Genomic DNA, 16,377 nt, shown 5'->3' on the forward strand with positions numbered 1-16,377 from the left:
TAACATTGATGTTATTAAATTCAGTATTCTATTACACTTTGTTATATAGTCATTTGTTACATAGTCATTTTACTCTGATGTTAAGGTGACTGGAAGGAGGGCATCTTCCTCTTATTTATTAATTAAGTTATGTATTAGAATTGATTTTTTTTAATGTAAATAGATAACTGTTGCTGGAAATTGAATGGAGATAGTCCTTAATTTACACAGTAAATTTAGCTTAATTTACTTCTAAAATTTGTTTATAGTAGAAATGCTTTCATAAAACATGAAAACAGTCATTTGAAAAGGCAGCAGCATATTTTTACAGGGTTCTAAAAATACACCTATTATCATAACATTTATATTGGTGCAAAATTTATCTTTCTACACATTTTCATTTTGCGATATCATGTCATCCCCATGGCCTTCTGAGTAAACTGATGCTAAGGATAGCCTATAGTAGTCTTGAGATCCTATGTGTGTTATGTTGAACCTAAGAGGATCTCCTAGTGGTTGTGTAGTGACAAATCTGAATAATATCAGTAAAGTTAATTTAGTAGCTGTAAATAAAAATTTTACCCTATAAATAGAAAATACATTTTATAAAATGTTCATAAAACATTTTAAAAAGAGCATATTCGAGGCTTACCAAAATACCTCCAGTTTTTCAGAGTAGAAACAGTACAGGTCATATTCTCTGACTGCAATGAAGTGAAACCTGAAATTAAGCAATTGTTGAGAAAAATATTGGTCACAAAGTTTTTTAAATGATATCTTAAAGAGGAAGCTTGCAATTTTTAATTAGGTGATATACTCCACTGAGATTATTACACATAAAAACATGTGGGCACAACGAAATTATACATAGCCTTAAGTAATTTTATTATCAAACAAGAAAGAATGAAGATAAATCAACCCAAAACTCATTGCAAGTTGTGAGTAAAAAGCAAAAGTCAACCTTAGGAAACCTAGAACCCAATATGGGGATTCCTCCAGATGCTAAGTATGTGTGTTCCAATTATACATTCTGGAACTGGGAAATAGCCACAAGATGGGCAACCCACTGGTCCCACTGTGAGATGGACTTGAGCTTAAAAAAAAACTCCATTGCCCACCTGACCTCCATGAACTGCTACTCTGGTGAGCCACAATCAAGGGGTGGGGGAGTGAATATAAATATCAATATTAGAGATAAGGACACATATAACTTCAGGAGTTATACATGTAACTGTTGGCTAATCAATGGAAAATCTTATCAGAATGGACAATTTTTAAGTAAAATGTAAATTACAAAAAAAAGCACAAAAACCAAAAAACTTAGGACCAGGTAGAAATAGTTGTATAATAGCCATGGAAGAAATGTTTTAAATTGCCTCCCCACTCCTCAAAAAAAAAGAACAGTAAAAGACCCTCCCCCAGTATTCAGTAATGTTTATATGCTCATTTTACAAGTGGTTTTATTGGAATGTATTATCAATTAAAATAAGCAGTTTAATGCGTTTAACTTTTCTAATGACATCCTTTTGGCAGCAGCTTTCCTTCTCTCTCTCCCTCCCCCATTTTTTTCTCCTTTTTTCTCCCTTTTATCCTTCATTCTTTTCTTTCTTCCTTCCTTTGTAGTATCAAAATTTAAGGAACAGGTAATGCTGTGCTAGTTGAACTATTCTAAAACCTAGAAAGCTGTGGGAATTGTCAGTAAAGAATGAAACAGAAAAAAGAAAAACGGTAAATTTTTAGATTTATAAAAATAGATGCAAAAATATAAATTACCCTTAGCAAATTGAATCTAGCATTAAATTCACCATTTATCCCTGGCAAAGCTTCTATTGAAATAGGAATAGAATAATAATATGCTTTTAACACGTTAAAAAAATAACTTTTTAAAACTAAACACAAGTATACCACTGGATAGTGAATTCTAGAGTCAAAGACCAAACGTCAAAGGGCATTAAACTTTGGGATGGTGGAGGAATCGGACAATGAGAAAAAAAAGAAAGATACTGACATTGCCTACTATGCATACAGTAAAGCAAAAGGAATTTTAAAATGCCTCACTGAAACTAAAGGAGAAAGGAAGCCCTGAAGAGTTTCTAGAAATAGATGGTGGTAAGTGGGAATTAAGTTTCATATGTTTTATTTAGTCTATTACCTGTATTCTTTTATTTTACTGAATGTAAAAATATAGGTTCTTTTAGATTCTCTTGAGACCTTAGTCCTCAAAGCTGGTTTTTCCAAATTTTTTTGTAACACTTAGATGTGCATCAGAATTACCTGGAGAGCTTTTAAAAATCCTGGTGCCTGAAACCAGTTAAATCAGAATTTGCAGAAGTAAAACTTAGACGTCATCATTTTTGAAAGTTTCACAAACGATTCCCAGTGTGCTGCCAAGGGGGAGAACCACTGTTCTTTAAGGATTTTTGGTTAAATTGCTGAAGACTCCCTTGCCTCCTTAGGATTCCTTATTGTGAGTTTTAAATGAAATACTATAGGAAGCCTGTGCCTAGCACATGCCTTGCTTGTGTTTGGAGTTTAGTAAATATAAATATAATATTTTGATTTCTATTTCATTGCTCTCATGAAGAACATTCCATACTGAGACAAATGTGAAAAAATAAGCAGGTGTTCTGTTCCCCAGAGCTGGACTTGAAATAAATACTTGGGCTCATTGTTTAAATTTTGCATTTCTCTTAAGCTTACTTTGCAAAGAGTTGATGCACCCTACAATGAAAGGTATAACTAGAAAAAAATTGAAACTAGAGTAAAAATACCCAAGTAGTAATGGTCTAGGACTGGTGGAGAGAATAATAATTGTATCAGAAAACGTAGGTTACAAGCTAATTACTAAGTTGAAATTTAAGTTTTTGTCACTGAGATAGGCATGTGCTGTCATTTTTATCTCATTAAGTCTGGGTCCCAGTCTTTCTAGACATAGCAGTGTAAATAGTTCCTTTACTTACAAGCTCATCAGTAGAAATTGTAGTTTAAATTCCTCAGGAAACAGCCACAACAGTGGTTAAAATAAAAATACATTTAAAAATAGAATAAAGTAAAAATCTCAGGTGGCTCCCTTGGAATTTGGGTTTCACACTTGGTGTAATTAGTGACTAAATTGCATTGCCAAGCCCTATTAATGAGGTGGGTTCTGGTTGGCATCTGCAGGCCTCAAACTCTTTGTTAAACCACCAAATTAAAAGAGTTTATATCCTAAGAGATTCTAGAAATTTAGACGTTTTAGATATATTTTAGAAATTGAGTTACCTATGGTGAAACAATCAGAGGTCAAAAAAGAAAATAATTTTAAACAAAAGATATTTTCATCAAACTACGGAATTTTTGAAGACCACATGGCTATACATTGTTATAAGCGAATTTTTCTTTAATGTTTTTGGCCTGTTGCATAGCTAGTGTTTTTATACATAATATACCAGGTTTCATAGAAAGTATATATATATTTTTTTTAATTAATTTATTTATTTTTGGCCGTGTTGGGTCTTCATTTCTGCGCGAGGGCCCTCTCTAGTTGCGGCAACTTCATCGCGGTATGCGGGCCTCTCACTATCGCAGCCCCTCTTGTTGCGGAGCACAGGCCCCAGACGCGCAGGCTCAGTAGTTGTGGCTCACGGGCCCAGTCCCTCCGTGGCATGTGGGATCTTCCCAGACCAGGGCACGAACCCGTGTCCCCTGCATTGTCAGGCAGACTCTCAACTACTGCGCCACCAGGGAACCCCGAAAATATATTATTTTTAAAAAGACCTTCTGTATTTTTCTAAGGTAGGAAACTTTTTCTCTTTAGCAAAATATCATATGAAAAAATGTTACAGTAAATAATTTCTGAAAATTATCATAGGTTGTATGGAGAGTTGAAAAGTGAGCAATTACACAATATGCCACATAACCTAAGAAAAATAAAAGATTCAGCTTTACTGAATATCTGCTGGGTGAAATTGAAGATTAATACGGTGAAATATATTTTAGTTTTAAGGAATAAAAATCTCAAAGAACAAGAAGTGTACATCTTTGTAAGTAGCACCACAGGAGCTAAAAATCTTGTAACAGCTTTAAAGATTAACCACCTATGGGTCAATTGTTGTAGGTTAGAAGGCTATATAGTTACCAACAGAAGGACCTCATATACAGTTCAACCATTCTGAACTGTACAGAACCATACAGAACCGTTCTGTCTTCGAGTAATAATTTCAGAACCAGGGAATACTGGACTTGCTTATTAAAATCCAATGTATGTACTTTTGAAGTAAGTTGGGTTATTTAGCACTTCATTTATTAAGCATAACCCTGGAGTCAGGAATTCTAGCTAGTTATCTTTTGCTAATAACTGAAACCTGTTGTAAGGTTCCTAATGTTATCATAACCATTTTAAAGGAAATACTTCTTAAATAATCATGTGTTTTCTTGAAGGACAAGAATGGGGGTTAGGCATATGGAAGCAACAGAAAGAACAAACCAAGAACTTGGAAGTCTGTGTTCTAGTGGCATCTACTGATGCCGTTAACTTGAGAAAAATCAGCTTTGGATGTCTTTCAAAGCTTAGGGTTGTCAGTTTTTCTCGTTTTGAAAATGAGCTTGCAAGTCTTGCTGCTTAGACATTCTGTATATATAATGAACATTTGTGTCAGCCAATTGAGGTGTCTAGGGCAGCATGTCCCCCCAACCAAATGGCCACAGAGGTATGTACTTTTTTAGTCTGAATCCTTTTTTTAAAATAACTTTTTAAAGTTTTGTTTGACATAGTTTCCCTTGTTTGTTTTTGCTTTTGTTGCATGTGTGTTTTGGTTATGATAGCATATCCATGAAATCATTGCCAAGGCCACTGTCATGAATCTTTTCCCCCGTGTTTTCTTCTAGAGTTTTACAGTTTGAGGTCTTATGTTTAAGTCTTTAATTAATTTTGAGTAGATTTTTATGTGTGGTGTAAGATGAGGATTTCATTCTTTTGCATATGGATATCCAGTTTTCCAACACAATTTGTTGAAGAGAGTATCCTTTTCCCACTATGCATTCTTGGCACCATTATTGAAGATCTATAGGTAACTCTGTATGTGTGGATTTATTTCTGATCTCTCTATTCATTTCCATTGCTCTGCATGTTCATCATAGTACTGGAAATCGTAGCCACGACAGTTAGGCAAGAAAAAGAAATTAAAGGCATACAAATTGAAATGGTAGAAGTAAAATTGTCTGCTCTTGCAGATGACATGATCTTATATATAGAAAACCCTGACGACACCATTAAAAAAAACTGCTGGAACTAATAAATGAATCCAGCAAAGTTGCAGGGTACAACATCAATGTACAAAAATCAAGTGTGTTTTCTATATGCTAATAATTAGCTGAAAAGGAAATTAAGAAAACCCATTTACAATAGCATCAAAAAGAATAAAATATTTAGGCATAAATTTAACTAAAGAAATGGAAGACTTATAGACTGAAAACTTACAAAACATTCATGAAAGAAATTATAGACACAAACAAATAGATATCCATATTCATGGATTGGAAGGCTTAATATTGTTAAGATGTCCATCCATACTACCCAAAACAGTTTACCAATTCAGTGCAATTCCTGTCAGTATCCCAATGGCATTTCTTATAGAAATGAAAAATACAATTCTAAAATTCATATGGAACCATAAAAGATCTTGAATAGCCAGCCAAAGCAGTCTTAAAAAAAGAACAAAGCTGGTGGCATCACACTTCCTGACTTCAAAATATATTACAAAGCCACAGTAATTAAAACAGTATGGTACTGGCATAAAGATAGATAAAACCTTGTTATTTTGGAATAGTTTTAGGTTTACAGAAAAGTAGCAAAGGTAGTACAGAGGGTTCTCATGCACCCTTCACCCAGTTTTCCCTAATATCAACATCTTACATTAGTATTGTACATTTATCAAAGCTAAGAAACCAACTTTGGTATATTAGTATTAACTAAACTCCAGACTTTATGGTATATTAGTTTAACTAAACTCCAGACTTTATTTAAATTTCACCAGTTTTCCACTAATGCTCTTAGTTGCAGGATTCAATCCAAAATACCACACATTTTATCTAGTCTGGATCTGTTTTTTTTTTTTTTTTTTTTTTTTTTTTGCGGTATGCGGGCCTCTCACCGTTGTGGCCTCTCCCATTGCGGAGCACAGGCTCCGGACGCGCAGGCCCAGCGGCCATGGCTCACGGGCCTAGCCGCTCCACGGCATGTGGGATCCTCCCGGACCAGGGCACGAACCCATGTCTCCTGCATCTGCAGGCGGACTCTCAACCACTGCGCCACCAGGGAAGCCCTGGATCTGTTTTTTAATAGTTTTCTGTTTCTTCCCATTATCCCCAATATTTTCATATTGTCAATTGAGCCTCAGTATTGCTGCCTTTGTTTTCCTTGTAGCAGGTATTTATCGCCTCAGATTTGTGCATCTAAGCAAACCTGCAGCTAAACAAAGGTAATCACAGCTGTTAGAAATGTGTGGGAAAGAAGAATAAATAATTTGATTTTGTAAGATTCTTCTATGAATACTTTGTTTAAATTTGGGCATATAGGTGTCAAACTATTTTGGTCATTCACCTTCAGAAGTTAATTCCTTGCCTCCCAGTGTATTCTTGGTGGTTGAGGTTGCCAGATATAATGATCTCTCTGGTTTATAAACTGTTGCTGTCCGTGTCCTCTAGTGATAACATTTGCGAAACTGTGACTTCACAACCAGAATATTTATGTTAATGAGCCAAGATATAGAACATTTCTATCAGCACAAGACCTCTCAATTGCCCTTTTATAATTAAATCCACTTCCCTCTTGCCCATGCCCTGTCCTTTTGGTTGGATTGTGAGTGATTTCTCTTGAAACCTGGGCATTTTTGGTATTGTGTTATGAGACTCTGCATCTTATTTAATTCTGTTTTAGCTGACTTCTTCTGATACTGCACTGGCAGAAGAAGTGGATGTACCACTTTTGTTACTGCCAGGTAGGGGAAGAGGCCATGTTCCCCACTAAGCCTCCACTGATACCTCCCTGGGTGAGGAACGGGAGAGTTCAAGATCCCCAAGGACCTCCACAGTCATGGGAGGTGGGTTGAATCCTTCTAATAGCTCAGTGGGACTGGGGCCACAGTTTATTCTGTGGTGTTTGGCTGAAGTAGAGCAATTATTGTCTAAAAGTTTTTTGTCTTGCTTTCTGGTCCTTTGGCTAGAGAGTAGGCTATTTGTTTTAGCTTTTTTTGTCTGTGCTCATTGGTGTTTCCAGGTTGCTAGCTTCTTCAGCCCCAAATCTGGAATTTATGAGGCAAGAAGAAAGGACACTCAACACCATGTTGTTCCTTGGGTGCTGTGCTGCCTTCTTCTCTCCATCTTTTAGAGTCTTCTTATGTTTGTTTATATATAATGTCCAACATCTCCCTGTTTATAATTTACTTATTATGTTAGAAAACTTATTATTTTCTCAAGAACATACCACCTAGTAAACATGCTAGGCTTTCTGTATTTTTTCACATTAAATCAGATGATTAAGTTCATTATGTTAGGTGGACATTATTTGCATAAAAACAATGGTTTTGTAAATGTTGTTGGTGACTTCAGAGTCTCTTAATTCTAGTGACTATAGGCATTATTGCATTCAAAGAAATGATATCTGGATTTTTAGTGCATGTGCAATGATAATTCTTCTCTAGGGAATCATTTGGTCAATCTGTTTTATATATTTCTTCAAAAGAAGGTATTAATAACCATGATTAAGGAATGTCTACCAGAAGCCAAAACAGACATTTATTTGTGAACGTGTAGTTTTTTTCACTAAAAGTAGTGTGGGTTTTTTTTTTTTTAAGATCTTGTAAGGTATGTAATTGGAGATTCTGTATGTTTTTTAAAATTCCTTCTTCCCTCCACAACTCTTTTTACAAAACAGAGAAATACTTTTAATCTTCTAATGACTGATCAATATACTTAAAAAAATATATACCAATGTCATGTTATGCCATAGCTGGTGGGGTTTAGTATGGGGATACTTTTCCTTTTTATTAGTTTGTTGGAAATTAAAGCATGGAGATGTGATAACTGTTTACAGTTTCTTAGAGCAAATTGAAACAGCATTTAAATCACACTCTTAAGCTTTGTTTCAGTAGTGGGAGTGACTTGTTGAACATCAGCTTCAAGCTCAGCTTTTCACTCATATTATAGCAGGTGGTTTTAGTGACTGATATTTCAACAAAGTTCACATCCTCTTTAGTAAGAGGTCTGTTGCTTACTAATTAAAATGATATTGAACATTATTGCATGTTACTTAAGGGAGTAGATATTTTTAAATGTTCATCTTCAATTTCTGTGCATTTTGTGGAATGATATCTTCAGGCTTGTGAATTTAGGGCTGTGTGTCTGCAGTTTTTCTTGCTGTTCTTTCTCCTATCCATCTTCCAGGAGAATGACTATTGAAATTACCCTTGCCTTGGATTTATCTTGTAACTCTGGAATGTTCACATAAGGGGTTTAATTTCACATTCATGCCTCCTATGTCTCTACCTCTCAGTTACATTTTCTATTTGTGGTCATTATTTTAAAATCTAGGGGATATTTGTATATCTATAGCTGATTCACTTTGTTATAAACCAGAAACTAACACACCATTATAAGGTAATTATACTCTAATAAAGATGTTAAAAAATAAAATAAATAAAATAAAATCTACTTACGTTGTTCAAACTGCAGATCTGACTCAGCTACTTCATCTACGTAGAATAGAATTGAGTCTCAGTAAAGGAAAGAGAAGAATTTCTCACACAGAAACTCATGCACTTTACTTAAAGCCTTACACATTTTCAGCATTGTTGATAATGAGAGCAATATATAGGTGAAAGCAAAGTTGTGTTATTTTTCAATTCTTAGATTTTAAGGAATTTAAATACTGATAATACCAGTGGTAACTGTCACAAGCTGAAAACTCTTATAACTTTTAAGTTGGTACAAACTGTAGGAAAAACAACCTGATAATATATATCAGGAGTCATAAAATTGTCTATGCACTTTAATCTAGTAATCCTTGTGAAACAGTGGTAGATATCTCCAAGAAATAATTTGAAATGTAGAGGAAAGGCTGTATAGATTGTAACATGGAACAGTGTTTATGAAAGATTATTCAGCAAAATTATAGTTAAAATTGTATTTAATCTAGACCATGATTACTTCAACATGCCTATAACAAAAAAATTATGACATAAGTTGATTTAGAATTCTTAAACTGTGTTAGAGTAGAATTTTTTTGTATGATAGCATAAGTGCAAAGAACAGAATTAATTGTATATTTATGTGTATGTATGTGCATGCCACAGGCACAGAAAAGGCCAGAATGTTCTCTGTTGTGATTGTTACCTTTAGGAAGTGGATGGATGGGTTATTTTTATTTAATTATATTTCTTTTGTTTTTCAAATATCCCAGTGGGAGAGGAGGAGCACGTGTTTGGGTTGTTAAAAATCTATTTTTATTTATTATTTTTCTTTCTCTTTTTTAACTGGAAGAACATACATGTATATAAGTAGCATAGCAATCCAGGATAGGGCAGTGTTTCCTCTGTCAGTCCTGAGGGCCTCACTAAGCTGCCACGATAAAGTACCTGATCTTCCTATGAGGAACCCTGGACAATTGTGTTTAAGTGCTCTTTGGCATGTTATGTTCCTTTTAGGATACTTTCCACCAGGTTTTGATTCTTTACATGGATGAACTGTTGAGAAATTGGGCTAATCAGATGACTGTGCTTAGAGGCCCTAGGGAGCTGAGGTTAGACTGAGTGAAATTTTCTTTGACCAACTTTTCCACAATGAGGCTCCTTTAGAATCCCTTGCAAGAAGGGAGGCAGACGCAATTTTGTTGCTGTGAATGAGATTACAAAGAATTGAGTCACTCACATGTAAGAGGAACTTGTTTTGCCTCTCTGACACAGTGTGGCTACTCTCTGTCCTGCAGCTGGCCCTGAAGGACCCTGTGCATACCGTGTCACTGCAGCAGTTCATCTACGAGAAGCTTAAGGCCCAGCAGGAGCTGCTGGGAGAGCAAGGCTTCCAGTCCCTCATGGAAACGGTGGACACCGAGATCGTCACCCAGCTACAGGAGTTTTTGCAGGGCTTCTGAGAGCATGTGACATGTGGCTGAGATGACCAGCCTGCCATCTGTGTGTGAGAGCCTGCTGAGATGATGGAGAAATCCCTCATGTATTGAAAGAAAGATGGCAACACCACACGTTTTTTTACTACAAAATTCAGCGAATAAATGTAAATCCTGCATACCTAAAATCACAAACCTATTCCTCAAAAGAATTTAATTTTATATTTATGAGGGCCCTGTGTTTACTAAAGATAGATTTGACAACAATAGCTGCTTAGTTTCCTGTTAAGAGAAGAAACTATTACCTTTTAATCACGTGCTCTTAACACTTGAGAAGAAGAAGGCTAATGTCTGAGATGTTTTTCTGCAACCAAAATTAGTTAAATTTGGCTGCCTTATCCCTTTTTTAAGTTAATGAGACTACAAGTTTGAAAAATGACAAAGCTGTTCAGATGATGCAATTACAGAAATTTGTGTACCAGGCAAAATATATGAATAGTGACAAATATACATTACTGAGATTATCTTGCAAGGGAGTTGCTTTCATCTGACATAGAAAACATGTTTTATCAGACAAATGCTTTTATTTTCATTCTAGTAATTTGATATGGGAATTAGTAATGGGATTTTTTTCTTGTGTTATTTTCAGTAATTACATTTAGTCTTTAAATGCACATTGTAAGGCCCGGAGATGTGAACCTATGGTACTGCAGTGCCAGGTGGGAGACCTCTGGTCGTGATTTGATCCTAGTTCCTTTGTTACCCCTGGAGGCCAGGAGCCCTGTGAACACTGACAGGAACCAGCAGCCACAGACCCCATGTGCTGCGAAATGGCTGTGACAGGCTGTTCAGCACTTACCCATGTCAGGTTCCTCTGGTGCAGGGGTACATCAGGGCCTCGATGATATGGATACACGTGGAGGACTCAGCAGCGATCCCCAGGGTACCAACACTGATGTGACAAGTCTTCCTGCCTTATTCCTCCAACATGCAGTACCAAAAACGGGGAAAAAGGAGAAAATAAAGCCTTACTTTGTTTTACTTGCCATTGACTGTAAGGAACCTTTAAAGCATTTTTAAGAAAATACTCAAAAGCAAGGTTGGAAAATGTCTGATCTTTCTATAGAAAGTTGGGTACAGTATGTAACTGCAGGAAACCACCCACTGCCCCTTTGTAAGTTGTGGAACCCAAAGTGTATGGAAATATTTGATGTTTTAAGCGAAAGAAAGAAAATATGGTCCAAATTAAATTTTCCAAAGATACCTCACCTTTGCTTGCCTGATTATTTTTCCTGCCTCACAAAAAATGAGTTCATAAAAATTGCCCAGTGAATTTTAAAGGGAAGTTTTCTTTCATACGCTGGTGTTAACTCTGTCCTAGCAGGTGGCAGTGCTTCAAGTAGCAAATCCTAGTTACCCTTTCATTTTCTCTTTTCATTTAAAGAGAAATGCAAGCTTCTTTAAAGAAGCTTCTTTAATCTGATATTTCTTTTTAAAAAAATTTTTATTTTATATTGGAGTAGAGTTGATTAACAATGTTGTGTTAGCTTCAGGTGTACAGCAAAGTGATTCAGTTATACATATACATGTATCTATTCTTTTTCATATTCTTTTCCCATTTAGGTTATTACAGAGTATTGAGCAGAGTTTCCTGTGCTATACAGTAGGTCCTTGTTGGTTATCTGTTTCAAATATAGCAGTGTGCACATGTCAATCCCAAACTCCCAATCTGTCCCTTCCCCTCCACACTTACCCCCTGGTAACCATAAGTTGGTTCTATAAGTCTGTGAATGTGTTTCTGTTTTGTAAATGAGTTCATTTGTATCATTTTTTTTAAGATTCCACATGTAAGTAATACCATATTATATTTGTCTTTGTCTGACTTACTTCACTGGAGACTATCACCTGATAGTCTCCACATCCATCCATGTTGCTGCAAATAGCATTATTTCATTCTTCTTAATGGCTGAGTAATATTCCATTGTATTTATGTACCATATCTTCTTTATCCATTCATCTGTTGATGGACATTTAGGTTGCTTCCATGTAAATAGTGCCGCAATGAACACTGGGATGCATGTATCCTTTCAAACCATGTTTTTCTCGGGATATTTGCCCAATAGTGGGATTGCTGGATCATATGATAGCTCTATTTTTAGTTTCTTAAGGCACCTCCATACTGTTCTCCATGGTGGCTGTATCAGTTTACATTCCCACCAACAGTGTAGGAGGGTTCCGTTTTCTCCACATCCTCTCCAGTATTTTTTTAAAATAAATTTATTTATTTATTTATTTATTTATTTATTTATTTATTTATTTATTTATTTATTTTGGGGTGTGTTGGGTCTTCGTTTCTGTGTGAGGGCTTTCTCTGGTTGTGGCGAGTGGGGGCTATTCTTCATCACAGTGCACGGGCCTCTCACTGTTGTGGCCTCTCTTGTGGAGCACAGGCTCCAGACGTGCAGGCTCAGTAGTTGTGGCTCACGGGCCTAGTTGCTCCGCGGCATGTGGGATCTTCCCACACCAGGGCTCAAACCCGTGTCCCCTGCATTGGCAGGCAGATTCTCAACCACTGCGCCACTAGGGAAGCCCCCTCTCCAGTATTTATTGTTTGTAGAGTCTTCGATCATGGTCATTCTGACCAGTGTGAGGTGATACCTCATTGTAGTTTTGGTTTGCATTTCTCTAATAGCGATGTTGAGCATCTTTTTATGTGCCTCTTGGCCATCTGTATGTCTTCTTTGGAGAAATGTCTCTTTAGGTCTTCTGCCTATTTTTTGATTGTTTTTTTTTTTATTGTGGTAAAAGACACATAATGTAAAACATATTATTTTAACTGTATTTAACTGTACAGTTCAGTGGCACTAAGTACATCCACATTGTTGTGCAACTCTCACCATCATCCATCTCCTGAATTTTTCACCTTCCTAAACTGAAACTCTCTCCCCGTTAAAAACGAACTACCCATTCTCCCTGCCCACCCCACTCCCAGCCCCTGGCAGCTACCAGTGTACTTTCTGACTCTGTGAATTTGACTATTCTAGGTACCTCATATAAATGGAATCAAACAGTATTTGTCTGCACCTAATATATATTGGAATGCATTTTTAAGGTTAACTTAATATATGTCTTGCAAACAGATTACACCTTTTTTTTTCCCCTTTGCTATACAAAGGGGAAAAATGGCTGGGCTCTCACCCAGCCATCTACTTCATACATAGTAGTGTACATACATCAATCCCAATCTCCCAATCCATCCCACCACCCCGCCCCCCTTGGTGTCCATACATTTGTTCTCTACATCTGCGCCTCTATTTCTGCTTTGGAAATAGGTTCATCTGTACCATTTTTCTAAATTCCATATATATATGTTAATGTACAATATTTGTTTTTCTCTTTCTGACTTACTTCACTCTGTATGACAGCGTCTAGGTCCATCCACTTCTTTGCAAATGGCACAGTTCTGTTCCTTTTTATGGATGAGTAATATTCCATTGTATATATTTACCACATCTTCTTTATCCATTCCTCTATTGATGGATAGTTAGGTTGCTTCCATATCCTGGCTATTGTAAATAGTGCTGCTATGAACATTGGGGTACATGACTCTTTTTGAATTATGGTTTTCTCAGGGTATATGCCCAGGAGTGGGATTGCTGGTTCATATGGTAGTTCTAGTTTTAGTTTTTTAAGGAACTTCCATACTGTTCTCCATAGTGGCTATATCAATTTACATTCCCACCAACAGTGTTAGAGGGTTCCCCTTTCTCCACACCCTCTCCAGCATCAATTGTGTGTAGAGTTTTTGATGATGGCCATTCTGATCAGCGTGAGGTAGTACCTCATCATAGCTTTGATTTGCATTTCTTTAATAATTAGTGAAGTTGAGCATCTTTTCATGTGCCTCTTGGCCATCTGTATGTCTTCTTTGGAGAAATGTCTGTTTAGGTTTTGTGCCCACTTTTTGATTGGGTTGTTTGTCTTTTTGATATGGACCTGCATGAGCTTTTTGTACATTTTGGAGATTAATCCCTTGTCGCTTCATTTGCAAATATTTTCTCCCATTCTGAGGGTTGTCTTTTCGTCTTGTTTATGGTTTCCTTTGCTGTGCAAAAGCTTTTAAGTTTAATTAGGTCTCATTTGTTTATTTTTGTTTTTATTTTCATTACTCTAGGAGGTGGGTCAAAAAGGATCTTGCTGTGATTTATGTCAGAGTGTTCTGCCTATGTTTTCCTCTAAGAGTTTTATAGTGTCTGGCCTTACATTTAGGTCTTTAGTCCATTTTGAGTTTATTTTTGTGTATGATGTTAAAGATTGTTCTAATTTTATTTTTTGCATGTAGCTGTTCAGTTTTCCCAGCACCACTTATTGAAGAGACTGTCTTTTCTCCATTGTATAATCTTGCCTCCTTTGTTGTAGATTAATTGACCATAGGTGTGTGGGTTTATTTCTGAGCTTTCTATCCTGTTCCATTGATCTACATTTCTATTTTTGTACCAGTACCATATTGTTTTGATGACTGTAGCTTTGTAGTATAGTCTGAAGTCAGGGAGCCTGATTCTTCCAGCTCTGTTTTTCTTTCTCAAGATTGCTTTGGCCATTTGGGGTCTTTTGTGTCTCCATACAAATTTTAAGATTGTTTTGTTCTAGTTGTGTGAAAAATGCCATTGGTAATTTGATAGGAATTTCATTGAAGCTGTAGATTGCCTTGGATAGTATAGTCATTTTGACAATATTGATTCTTCCAATCCAAGAACATGGTATATCTTTCCATCAGTTTTTGTCATTTATTATTTCTTTCTCCAGGGTCTTAAAGTTTTCAGAGTACAGGTCTTTTGCCTCCTTAGGTAAGTTTATTCCTAGGTATTTTATTCTTTTTGATGTGATGGTAAATGGGATTGTTTCTTTAATTTCTCTTTCTGATCTTTTTTTGTTACTGTATAGAAATGCAACAGATTTCTGTGTATTAATTTTGTGTCCTGCAACTTGACTGAATTCATTGATGAGCTCTAGTAGTTTTCTGGTAGCATCTTTAGGATTTTTCTATGTATAGTATCATGTCATCTGCAAACAGTGACAGCTTTACTACTTCTTTTCCAATTTGGATTTCCTTTATTTCTTTTTCTTCTCTGATTGCCATGGCTAGGACTTCCAAAGCTATGTTGAATAATAGTGGTGAGAGTAGACATCCTTCTCTTGTTCCTGATCTTAGAGGAAATGCTTTCAGTTTTCTACCATAAATCGGTGCTGAATTTTGTCAAAAGCTTTTTCTGCATCTGTTAAGATGATCATATGGTTTTTATTCTTCACTTTGTTGATATGGTGTATTGCACTGATTGATTTGCAGATATTGAAAAATCCTTGCATCCCTGGGATAAATCCCACTTGATCATAGTGTATGATCCTTTTAATGTATTGTTGGATTCATATTGCTAGTATTTTGTTGAGGATATTGCATTTATATTCATCAGTGATATTGGCCTGTAATTTTCTTTTTTTATGGTATCTTTGTCTGGTTTTGTTATCAGCATGATGGTGGCCTCATAGAATGAGTTTGGGTTTTTTCCCTCTGCTGCAATTTTCTGGAACAGTTTCTGAAGGGTAGGTGTTAACTCTTTTCTAAATATTTGATAGAATGTGCCTGTGAAGCCATCTGGTCCTCAGCTTTTGTTTGTTGGGAATTTTAAAATCACAGTTTCAATTTCAGTACTTGTGATTGGTCTGTTTGTATTTTCTATTTCTTCTTGGTTCAGTCTGGGGATATTGCAGCTTTCTAAGAATTTGTCCATTTCTTCTGGGTTGTCCATTTTATTGGCATATAGTTGCTTATAGTAGTCTCTTATCTGTGGTGTCCATTGTGACTTCACCTTTTTCATTTCTAATTTTATTAATTTGAGCTATCTTCCTCTTGATGAGCCTGCCTAAAGTTTTGTCAATTTTGTTTATCTTTTCAAAGAACCAGCTTTTATTTTTGTTGTTTTTGTCTCCATTTCATTTATTTCTGCTCTTGTATTTATGATTTCTTTTCCTTCTACTAATTTTGGGTTTTGTTTATTCTTCTTTCTCTAGTTGCTTTAGGTGTAAGCTTAGGTTGTTTATTCCAGATTTTTCTTGTTTCCTGAGATAAGATTGTATTGCTATAAACTTCCCTCTTAGAACTGCTTTTGCTGGGTCCCATAGGTTGTGGATCGTCATGCTTTCGTTTTCATTTGTCTCTGGGTGTTTTTTTGATTTCATGAGTGATCCATTGGTTATTTAGTAGCATATTGTTTAGCCTCCATGTGTTGGTGTTTTTTACA

At 36.0% G+C, this 16,377-nt stretch overlaps 1 protein-coding gene across 5 annotated transcripts in view; it reads left to right on the top strand.

Moving 5' to 3' along the window:
- IPO11 (importin 11) overlaps positions 1–16,377 on the top strand; it is a 246,493-nt gene that overhangs the window by 195,405 nt on the left and 34,711 nt on the right. For 3 of the 5 annotated variants that reach the window (XM_059063535.2, XM_067031017.1, XM_067031020.1), the window contains one exon: positions 9,941–11,341. The exons of the other annotated variants lie outside the window; for them this stretch is intronic. In XM_059063535.2, the coding sequence (XP_058919518.1) occupies positions 9,941–10,105 (165 nt within the window). In that variant the 3' untranslated portion in view covers positions 10,106–11,341. Of the gene's footprint in view, positions 1–9,940; positions 11,342–16,377 lie in introns of those variants that run through there. 5 annotated transcript variants of the gene reach the window in all.

Source organism: Kogia breviceps, chromosome 4 (assembly GCF_026419965.1).
Source record: "Kogia breviceps isolate mKogBre1 chromosome 4, mKogBre1 haplotype 1, whole genome shotgun sequence".
Taxonomy (NCBI): domain Eukaryota; kingdom Metazoa; phylum Chordata; class Mammalia; order Artiodactyla; family Physeteridae; genus Kogia; species Kogia breviceps.